The sequence below is a fragment of the Gavialis gangeticus genome, unplaced genomic scaffold (genome assembly GCF_001723915.1).
Source record: "Gavialis gangeticus isolate Ggan-Ray unplaced genomic scaffold, GavGan_comp1, whole genome shotgun sequence".
Lineage (NCBI taxonomy): Eukaryota > Metazoa > Chordata > Crocodylia > Gavialidae > Gavialis > Gavialis gangeticus.
Window position 1 is genome coordinate 1,033,912 of NW_017729016.1, and position 11,448 is coordinate 1,045,359.

The 11,448-nt window shown below is 44.9% G+C and overlaps 1 protein-coding gene and 1 long non-coding RNA gene across 3 annotated transcripts in view; both read left to right on the top strand.

Annotated features, from left to right (window-relative positions):
• Positions 1 to 11,448, top strand: part of USP22 (ubiquitin specific peptidase 22) — a 115,652-nt gene that overhangs the window by 72,430 nt on the left and 31,774 nt on the right. For both annotated transcript variants that reach the window (XM_019512644.1, XM_019512642.1), the window contains one exon: positions 6,074 to 6,243. In XM_019512644.1, the coding sequence (XP_019368189.1) occupies positions 6,074 to 6,243 (170 nt within the window). The remainder of the gene's footprint in view (positions 1 to 6,073; positions 6,244 to 11,448) is intronic.
• Positions 1,218 to 3,975, top strand: LOC109294338. The gene is made up of 4 exons (XR_002096505.1): positions 1,218 to 2,236; positions 2,673 to 2,745; positions 2,833 to 2,908; positions 3,001 to 3,975. It is a non-coding gene; the product is annotated as an uncharacterized LOC109294338 (long non-coding RNA).

Below are 11,448 nucleotides of genomic sequence, written 5' to 3' on the forward strand. Positions count from 1 at the left end.
CTGCCTGCCCCCCCCCCCCACACACACACACAGCTGGAAGCCTCAGCAGGGGCTTCTGGTCTGGGACCACATGGCTGCCCCGTGCCAGAACCGCGGGTAAGAGGTCGGGGGAGGGCAGGGGAGGACCCTGGGCAGGGAAGGAGGCTGGGGAAAAGTGGCCCAGGGAAAAGTTAAAGGGCAGGGGGAAGCAGCCCCTCACCTGCCCCTGCATTGCAGCTGCTCGTGGCCCACGCGGTCTGTCCAGAACAGGCACAGGCAGCAGCTGCATTGCAGGGCACCGGTGACAGGGCGGGCAAGGGTCAGCTTTCCACCACACCCTGCGCTCATCACCACCTTGTAACCTGGTTCTGCAGCTAACCTGGGCCCTGTGCCGGCTCCCGACTCGCCCGTCGGGGCTGCGCGTGGCGACAGCAGCTGTAGCCCTCCCTGCTTGCCATGCAGGGCAGTGTTTGCCACCAGCACCTGTGGGCTGCCCAGCGCATGAGCACCGGGTGGGCATCAGTAGCCAACGCTGCCCAGCACGGCAAGCGGGGGGACCGCAGCTGCCGCTGCTGACAGGTGAGCCCAGGCTAGCAGTGGGGCTGGGTTACAAGCTAGTGCTCAGCACAGGGAAAAGCAGCCCCTCGCTCACCCCGTGGTCAGCACCCCATGTCGTAGCCACTCACAGCCTGCGTGGGGCTGTCTGTGCCTGCTCCAGACAGCCCCGTGCGGGCTGTGAGCGACTGCAGCAGGGAGCGCTGGCCATGGGGTGGGCGAGGGTCCGCTTTTCCCCATGCTCAGCACCAGCTTCTTCCCTGCTGGCGTCCAGGTGGTTGGGGCTGTGTGCTGCCCCACGCCTGTACCGCGGGCCTGGGGGGCACTAGGTGTGAGCAGGCGCAGGAGCCAGCAGGAGCACAGGGCCCGCACTGGTGTCCCAGGGCCAGTGCTGGCAGGGCCCAGAGCATGGTGGCAGGAGTGCAGGGTCCCGGCCAGCACGGGATCTATGGAGCCAGGCCAGCTGCTCCCTCTGCCAGCTGGTGCAGCCCAGCCCGGCTCCACAGACCTCTGCCAGCCTGTGCCCTGCTTTGGGCCCCACCAGTGCTGGCTCTGGGACATTGGTCCCAAGATGGTGACCAGGGGGCAGGGTACCTGTCAAGAGGCAGAGCTACCCATGTGGCCTTCGACAGGCTGCCAAAACTGCGTAAGCGGCCCTCCGCCTGAAATAATTGCCCGCCCCTGGCTTAGAGGATCCACTGGTGGTTGGCAGAAAACTGAAAAATATAATGCTGTAACATGGTTTACCTGCAATCTCATTTGGTAATCGCAGGGTGGCCTTGTGTTCGTGCGTCTAAGTGATCCCTGATTGCCTGGGAAAGCACTTATTATTTTATACTAATGTTACTGCACGGTGACCTGTACATTAAGCATTCAACATCTTCACTCCAAGTCACACATGGATTTTAGCATGGTGCCTCCTTGTCAGGATGGCTTTCTGCTGGCCTTCGCAGGAAACTGCCTTCAACAGTGATGGTGACAGACAATGTCTTAACTAGAAGGACAAGTTAGCAATTTGGCTGAATGCAAAGTTCTTGTGGATTTATAGCATTGACTTGACTGTGGGTTGTACAGTTGCTGAACTCCCAGCAGTGACATTTTGCTTGTCGTTGTCTGGGTGTGAAGAAGCAATGTTTTATGATTTTCCATGAATTGTCCCAAAGCATATAGCAGCATGGTAGTGTGGGTCTCCTTCTAGTAAGCAAGTATTATAAAATGCATTGACGGAAGAAAAGTGAAGAACTACAGATCACAAAGGTAAGCCAAGTGCTCAGTGCCCAAAGCTGAGAGCAAATAGAATTGGGAAATGCATCACTTGGATACATGATCCATGCAGAATGTGTTGTGGACCTAGCTTTCTTACAGCTGCATTCATACCCTTCCTATCCACTATCTGATGGACCACTAAAAACAGAGCCATGCAGGCACCCCAGGTATGGTGCTGATGAGTGTTTTCCTTTGCTTGCATTTGTACCATACTTTACAGCTTGTCAGTTGGACAGTGGTATTATTCATGTATTCTTCCTTTTTCCAACAGTAAGTTTAAGAGGGAAATCAGTGCCATTATATCAAATGAGCTCACCAGCCAGAACACAAATGTGTGTGGCTACAGTATGTATCATACATCTTCAGTGTCTGCATTTCTCAAGGCCACTCCAGAGACAATGCCCCAGAAAGCATGAATGGGACGAGAGAATCTAAGGTACTGTAAAATACAACAGAAGGTCTGCTCAGTACAGCTGACCTATTATTGAAAAGATGAGCAGTTTTAGCAAATGAATCCGCTCCTTGCAGGCATTGCTCCATGGTCAGAGATGCCAACAAAGAGAGATGTTGCTGTAAGCAAGAGTGGACTAATACAGTTGAGGTTTTTGCACTTCTTTTTCCAATGTAGTTTTCAATGACGAAGCATTCTAAACTCCAGGGACATCTTACCATGTACTCTAGACAGCACAGACATCCCAAAAAATCACTAACATTCCCTGAGTGGGACAAGTCACAAGGAGAGTAGAGGCTGTTTTGCATAATATTATTGCATTTTAATAGCCCAAGTATAACAGAGAGAATCTCTGTCCTGGAATGTGCTTTCACGTCATTGTACCTCTTACCTCTCCAGCCAACTTTCTTTTGTTTTTCAGGAATACTTTGAACCAAGTCCTGTCAACAGTTAATCCTATATGCATGAAAATTCAGCAGTCAGTGTTTTCCAAGGTAAGGATGCAGCGATTCTTATAGTAGATATATATGCTGGTTGTATAGCTTAGCTCTAACTCCGTGCACTATACTGTTTCTTTTCAGAAGACAACTCATCACATACTGTGGCTTCTGCATTCATGGCTGCCCCAGGGCTAAATACATTGTGATCCCCAGCCAAGTAAGTCTGGTATTTTGCTTCAAATTTTTGTTTGCAGTGTGTTCATTAGGGTTTGAGAGATCCAGATTTCAGCACTATCTTATGTGTTACAGGTCCGCATTTGAACTCAATCAAGCTGGCGTAGCATCATATGAAGAATGCCTTTTGGATGCATGGAAAAATGAAAAGCTTGTGTAAAACTGTAAAGCATCACCAGGCCAGCCTTCTGAATTTGGAGCACTATATTTGTCTTTGGGTGACCATCCTGAAGGGATGCTGCTTGTAGTCATAGCAGAACAGGGTTCAAGCACAGGCATATAATGAAGAGTACTTAATAAACAAGTCTAAAAAGCAGTCTGTGCATGTTTGCATTTATTTGGGATCATTTTAATTGGACACTGAGAATAAAAGTAATAGGATAGGACTTGCTAGGTGCTATAAACGAGGTGGGGGGACAGCACAGGGGAGGATGCGCGCTCCCCTTCTCTCCTCCCAGATTTCTGTGCCAATGGTGGGATGCGGGGCTGCAGCCCGGCCAAACCCAGCGCCTGGCAGCAGTGAGTGTGGCAGAGTTGTGTCCCCTAAGTATCAGCAGTTACGCGTCGTCTATACTAGGTGCAGTACTGCTTTTCCACGAACTAACCTTCAGTACTGCATAGCCTGATTTTTCAACTCTGTCACGGACCATAGGTGACAGAGTGCAGTAAAAGTTTGCAGTAAAAAATGGATAGGGACTTTCTCTTCCTTTGACAAGCCCTGCTGCTTGAATATGTGCTGAATATCTTCCTAGATCACAGGCATGGCCAGGAATTTGCAAAGGCCTCAGTAGCAGCATGGCAACTAGAGTGAATTCTAAATAAGTGATATCAGGCAAGCCCCGTTGATCAGACACTCCTGCACTCGCCGCAGCATGAACATCCCTGTGTTGTGACATGATGCTCAGAGATCTCCGAGCTGGGGTTAGAGGGGGCTGCGTACCGACGGAAGCATCACGCTGCACTTCAGGCTACTGTGACAGATTAACTATTTAACAAGTTTTAATGTGGCGCATTGAGTGGCTCGACCTCTCAGCAGGCAAATAAAGCAGATGATTACAGTGAGCTTCCTGCCCAGTAGAAATCGCTATGATGTAAATTGGAAAGTTTGAGCTGCATTCCAGAGTAAACAGAGGCGACAGGAAGCCGTGGCGGGGAGGACCATGTCACACGGCATGCTGGAGGAATGATTTAGGAATCGCCTACAACTCAATATGCTAGGCAGCATTCTTGGTCTCCTGTCACCTGGCAACAAGAACACACCCCTCATGCAGACGGAGGCGAAGGGGCCTTTGGAGCACTGTCTGGTGTGCTGCAAGGGAACTGCAGCATTTTTTTTAAGAGCCTCAGCATTGCCATCTGGTTTCTTCTCATGGAAATGCAGGGGAATTCTCAAACTGGCTGATCACTCCCTCTGGTTTGCATTGCCTACCAGGCTCCGGTTGGTATTGCACAAGTTACACTGTAACTATTGCGCAGGACAGACATCCCAGTGTTAAAGAGCCTCTGCCATCAGGCTATCACTTAGTTTTGTGGTATGCTTTTTTTAATGATTGTTGTGCATTTAAAATTAACCGTTCAGTTCCACGTGATGTTCTTCTAGCTCACAGCTACTTGTATGTGGCGGTCAGACTTTGGAGGCATAGCCAAAGATTTGAGCATATTTTTCTTCTTAGCTGGACTTTTCAAATGACTGAAAAGCTTCCCTCACTTCTAGCCATTTTCATGGTATGCAAAAAAAACACAAGAGAGAGGCTATTTTCCTTGAGCATCTTGGCTTCTAAATACAAGATGGCGTCTCTGGAATCTGCTTGACTTTGAATCCTCTTGTGCCATGTTGAATTTGGTCCTGTGTGTTGTACATTAACGTTTATTGGTTTTTTATTATAGCTGTTTTAGGAGCCACAGCCTTACACATTTTTATTTAATTAAGGTTGCTGTGTTTAGACGCTCCAATTCTGTACAAATGATACTAGATTAAGCATAATCTGGACTAACGGTTTGGGTACAATCCACCACAATCATCTTGTCACCTGAACCATAAGGTAGAAGAAATGGCCGCTGTCTTGCAACCCACAGTACATTTCAGAAAGGGGGAATTGGTATCATAAAATAAAATGACGTATGATCAAATCATAAAAGCATGAAGGAAATCCTGGGTACGAAGTGACAAATTAGCTTTATTTACACCTTGGTGAGTTGACCACTATCTAGAATACTTCTACCACCATACCACCTGCTCATTATCTTCTTTAATTGGAAATATAAGTAATGAGGTTTTTGGCGGCGGTGGTGGGGAACCTACAGCATACAGTATTTTCTCACATAAAATATGCACCTTTTTCCAAAAATCAGCCTCTCAAAATTGGAGTGCATGCATTAAGTGAGGAAGCTGATTTGCAGACCAGGATATAGAAGCATCTTGCTTTGATTTCTTCCCCACAGTGTAGTAGTTGTTGTATTACTATTCAAGCAGCTGAGGAAGTCAGTTGACTCGTTATTAGCCTGCTGTTCTTCACTCCAGAGTTGTTAACCATCATCTCTCCTTTTTAATGGTCTTGATGTTCTACTAATTAAGCTAACCTTTCTCAGGGCAATTTTGCTCTTCCTCTTTCACAGCCTTGGAGACTTTAGCTATTTACAAAATCATAGATCTACCCATGGAGACCAGTCATCACCAACAGCTAGGGTTTCAGCTTTAGTTAATCAGGAAAGCAAGGTGAGAGTGGAAGGTTAGGCTGCATCCCTCCTCTATGCAGCCATAACTCTGGAAACGTCTTTTTTCTTTATTCTGCCTTCAAAAACAAAGCATTTATTAGATTCCAGGGTATGTTGTACGCAAAGAAAATACAGTATGTTGGGGAAAAATGGTAAAGGTGTTATTGCATATTCTGTCTGTCTGAACAAGCCACAAATTCTTACAGGAATTAAAAAACCTTACTACTGTTTGGAGGGTGAAATGCAGCGTTTTGAACAATTCAGAGCAACATTCTCTACTTGACACAAGATAAAGTCTCACGTTCAGCACTGTGTGAGAGAGCCCGTGATATTTTACAGCAGAACTATATTTTTAAAAATGCAAATGAATGAAATGCACCATTATATTCACTCAACAATGCTTACAGTTTCCTTTCCCATTCTGTCTTTATAGGGCTCCGAGGGCTAATCAATCTTGGGAACACATGTTTTATGAACTGTATTGTCCAGGCACTTACCCACACTCCACTGCTGCGAGATTTCTTCCTCTCTGACAGGCACAAATGTGAAATGCAAAGTCCCAGCTCATGTCTGGTCTGTGAAATGTCTACGCTCTTTCAGGAGGTGAGTGCTGTTTGCCACTATTGTCACCTTGTAAACTCCACAGTTCTGCACTTGACCTTGTATGGAAAGGAATCGCACAGAAAATGAGTTCGTCACATGATGGCAAAATATAGTAATGGAAGAATGTGAATTTATTGTCAAAAATACTTGAGTTTGATAACTCAAACCTTAGTCCTGGACTCCTTATTCAGGAAAAATTTGCTCTTGGACCCAATGGGAGCATTGTTTGAGAGTGGACTGCAGACCAAACCTTTCCTCTTGAGGTCAATACAGTGCATCTGATCATGAAGTGCAGGTTTTAATTGGGAAGCCTGGTGGGGAGGAAGGGATGGAAGACTGCAGCAGTACATTGTCTTGTGGCTTAGGGCCCTGGATTACATTTGTTAGTAAAGGTATTGTAAGGATTTTGCTAATGTATGTATGTAATTCAAAGGTTTGCTGTTCTTTCTGAACACAAAACACTACTGGCAGGAAGAAAAAGAGGAGGGGTGGAGGCGTGTTGGTGCAATCTGTACATTGTGTCTCTTCCCTCTTTTCACCGAGACTCCTGGCTTTGCACTGGGCCTTCCTGTATAAGCCCTAATCTTTGCTGCGTGACAGGCACCGACAGACGTTTCCTTTGTGAGTCACCATTGAAGGAGCTTTATAACAGTATGAATTCTGACTGGGAAGTGTAAGACCATGTATTTAGACTGTAGACTATTTTGATTATAGGTTTTAAGATGATTTTTTTTTTTACCTGCCTTGTGTCTTTCCCCCTGGTGTTAGAACTGCCTTCTTGGTAAGCAAAAAACCATGCTCAGACTTCCTTCCCTTCATTAAAAGATTTGGATTTTGCTGTTACAGAATACTTGTATGTACCTTGTAAGGTCTGGGATGTTTGTGTACACAGTGTACTTTATATATTTGTGCTGTGGCAGCTCATAAGAGGCCAGGGCACACCTCAGATGTCTTCTTCCCTGTGATCTTTCCACTGGTGCAGTGGGTTTCAGTGACACATGCAACTCTTGATGTTGTGTCAGTACAGAAAAGCATGGTTAGGAGCATGGTTAGGAGGAAAGAAATGATTGCTGCATCAGGAACTGTGCGTGAGATTGAGGCGGCCCAGTCAGGGATTGCTTATTTGTATGGCTGGAGTGTCATGTCTGCACTGTCCTCAAGGCAAGCCCAGGAGTCTTCCTTAGAAGCACACTCTGCCCACTTTCCTCCTGCTCAGCATGTGCTGGTGCCCAGGCAGTGTTGCTGGGTTTGCACAGCCCTCAGCAGTTGCCCAGAGCCAGCACTCAGGCTTTCTCTCGTGAGTGTACAGCTCGGGGCCATGCTCTGCTGGCCCAATTTCTGGGCTCTAACATGCTTTGACCAAGAGTGAGCCAGGAAGCCAAGCACCTTGGCAGGGCTGTGGGGCTTGGCACCAAAGCCACTGAGACATGTCCTAGGAGGCATGGCAGCGGACCAGGAGGCCATTGTGCTAGGCACTGTACAGACTTGTAGTGCAAAGTGGTCCTTCCCCAAAGAGGATTTGGATGCATGACTCAGGAGTTTAAATGGGATTTGTGCTTCTGAATTTCTGTGGCAGCTTTTGAAATCTTGGCCTCTGTTTTTCATTGGGCAAAATCCAGGGCTATGGTTCACTCGTTCTTATGTAATTCGTATTTTGGAAGTTATGGTATTATGAACAAGGGCAGAGTTGCAGCAGGGTTGTGTTGAGAAAATAAAGTTATTGTAAGTGATGTGGGGGCAGAGAAGATACAGCATCTCCACCTGCAAGTAAACACTGAAGACTCGGCCCCTTGAGAGCAGACCTGTCCTGTTGGTTACCCAATTCCAGAATATTTCCACCTGCCAGTAAATGACAATGATTATAGTATTGGCATTTATGTGATAAATCAGCACTTCCTTACGAAACCCATTCTCCCGGTGGGAGCATTTTGAATTCCTCCAAACCCACTACGTCAACTAATGTCTCGATTGTGCCGTGAACTGGTTCTCTGAGTCCTCTCGCCCCCAGCATGCATTCCTTTTTTTTCCTTAAGAGCCCTCTTGTTATATTTCCAGTGATCAGATCTGAACACAGGAGGCCTAACCAATAGCAATTCAGTAGCATGAGCCTGCAGAATTTTTCTTGTAATTTAATTACCTGGGAAACTTCAGTTCAAATTCTATCTCCGGTTTTCAGTTTGATCTTGTTTTTACCCAGTCCTCCCACTGGGATTCACTGATGTGGTTATCTCAAGACATCTTATCCAGTGACAAACGATCAGGGCAAAGGTTAATTTCATCTTCCCTCCACCCTCCTTTCCTGAAGGTGTGATCTTATCTGAATGGAATGCCTGGACTCCAGCAAGAGCACGTGAATAAGTGCCCTGCAAGCCTACTGCTCGGGAACTAAGGAGGCCGATATTTGCAATCCAGAAATCACAGTGAAAATTTGCTTTGTGATCTCTAAGTAAATATTGCCTGTCCCACTTTCTGGTTTCGAATCGGCTGTTTGTGTAGGTTGCATCATGGCTTCTCCATGATAAATGTCCCTTGCATTTCTACTTTTGGGAGTCACAAGTTCTTGCTACTTGAAATAGATTGATGGTAATGAAGGTGTCAGCTGGTTCTCAGAGTTTTCATCAAGGAAACAGTTATTTCTCTGGAACTTCATTAAGTGCTGCTTTGCCAATGTGTCAGACATCAAATCTTTGGTTTTTGTTTTTAAAATATATCATTGCATCAGTTAAGAGTCTAATTTGTGCTGGGTTTAAAAACAAAACAAAACACGTGTACTTTTGGTGAAATAAAATGAAATCGGCTCTATTGCCCAGAAAGATGAATGAAAAGGATTTGTGGATGGCTAATATAATGTAAGCTGGAAGGGATGAAAAACAAGATTAAAAATATATAGAATCTGCTCGTTCAGCCAGTTAGCTTAATGGCTTCATGTATGACAGACACTTGTGTTTCACTTTTGGTTCACCAAAGAAAATGAGTTCAGTGATGGTCAAGTCCCTAGGGGATATTTAATCAGTTTGCTGAACGACTATACAGTATGGCATGATTAGTTGAGTGTCTCTCTCAATCTCTTCTGGCTACTGTGCAGCCAGAATAGTGGGAGTACCTGGGGTGTTGCCTCGTGCAGGACACGCACTCCAAAACGTAAAGAACAAAGCCTTCCTATTTTCCCATCATTACTCATCCCAATGAGTCTACAAAAGATCACAACGCAAGTAGGTAAAGGGAGTTTCCAGTCAGGGGCAAGAGAGGTGGAAGAGAGAATGAGATTCATGACTTGGATGTGTTGAAATGGTATATAGGTAAAATATAAAATCAGTTTTGACTAAAAGGTAGAGAGAAAAGGGAAACGTATATTAGAGCCCTAATACCGTACCATGGAGTCTGAGGATTTACTTGACGTATATTGCCTTTGATGTAGCAGTGTTGTGTTATGTCAGGTCATGAATTAGGGGGAAAATTTAATAAAGCAAAGCAACTATGTGATTTGACACTTGATGTAGTCCTGCAGGATCCCTGAAGTTGTATAGGTTGTAATAGGAAACCCAGCTTTTGTGCCCAGGTAGTGAAAGATGGTAAATTATTGCTTCTGAAATGCATATGGAATATATTGGTATCCATGCCTGTGAAACTGAGGTCTTTCCAGTTGCTTTGAAATACTGCCCATCGATGAAGGACCTTGGATAGGTTTTAATTGAAGGATATGTATATTTTTTCCCCTCAACATCCCTGGTGAATTTCCTGTTCATTGAGGGGTTTTAAATTGAAAGAGAATTCACAGAGAAAGGTTTTAACTTTCCCATTAGATTGCAGTCTAAAACTGGAGGGAAGCCTGTTAATCCTTGCTTGAAAAGCCCTGGGAATGTTAGCCAGCTAGATGATGACCATCAAACGAAATGCGGCTGTATGTTGTTGCTGAAGACCATTAGGATAAAATAGGTTGAAATCTAGAGATCCCATATATATTACTGTTATGACAACTGCAAGGAATGAGTTTAAAAACCTAACTCACATCATGGGAACCCTTGGATCAGTCTGCTCCTAAAGCATATATTAAATAGTAAATAACCAGGTAATGTAGATGACTGCATGAATTGGTCCTGTCTAAAATCTTAAGCTATTTTAGACAAAAATTACTGTTTTGCTTAAAACTTGTTAAAGAGCAACACTTTTCTTAAAGGTGACTAATATAGGGGGGAAAATAGGATTTGGGCATTTCTTAGATTGATCTGAACGCTGAAGGGTGACAGGAGGGTTTAAAGATATGTCTTCCTACCTAATTTTTCTTTACGTGCAAACTTGCAGCCGTATCTGCCATAGAAGGTGCCGTGGGCTGTTTACAGAACTATGAGACTTGTCAATCCAGCAGCCAGGAAGTGAAACCTGAGATGGGAGGTGCCTTTATTCACACAGTTTCAAATATTTGGGGGTGGGAAGGATATTTGCTTGCCTGTTAATTACCATTTAACTAAAAATTTCCGACAGAAAATGGAGGGAAAAGCTGCCTTTGCTAGGAATTGAACGCTATCACTGCCTGGCTCAAGGTTAAGATCTCTGAAAGTGTGTGATACGCGTTTCTGAGTTTCTCCAAATAATCCTCCAGTAAAAGCAGGAAGATTTAGACTTGATGTGGTTTCAAAGCAATTAAACAAGGCACCTTTTGCAGGTCTCTTGGAAAAGAAAGGAAAAAACAAACCTTGCAGGCCATTTTAGACGTCCCAAAGAGACCAAAAAAAAGACATAAACCAATGTTTTATCTTTTGTAAGTCACCTTTAAAAGTGCAGATGAGATTAAAATGTACTTATTGCTGTGACTTTTACCTGGTAGTCTCTATTAACTTTGTGGTAGTGGCTGAGCTCTGGGCGTAATATATCTACATAAGTTTGTATGCAAAACATCTTTTTTTCCATGATCTGCTTTGCAGCAGTAACTTGAAATACTTAAAACCCTACAGGACCCGATAGTAGTTGCTATTGAAAATCTGTAATGATAAAATATCAAATAGCAATTGCCATATTTCCCTGAATCCAACGCAACTTTTAATTCAAGACGAGCCCCCAATAATTAGATTCTGTACATGGAAAATCATAATTTAGTTCTGTGTATAGAATTTAATTATTGGGGGGTCGTCTTAAATTCATTCCCCCAAAACGCCCAGGAGGGGCAAGGGGTCAGACCCCACCCCCTTTGCCTCCCCTGCCTGCTCC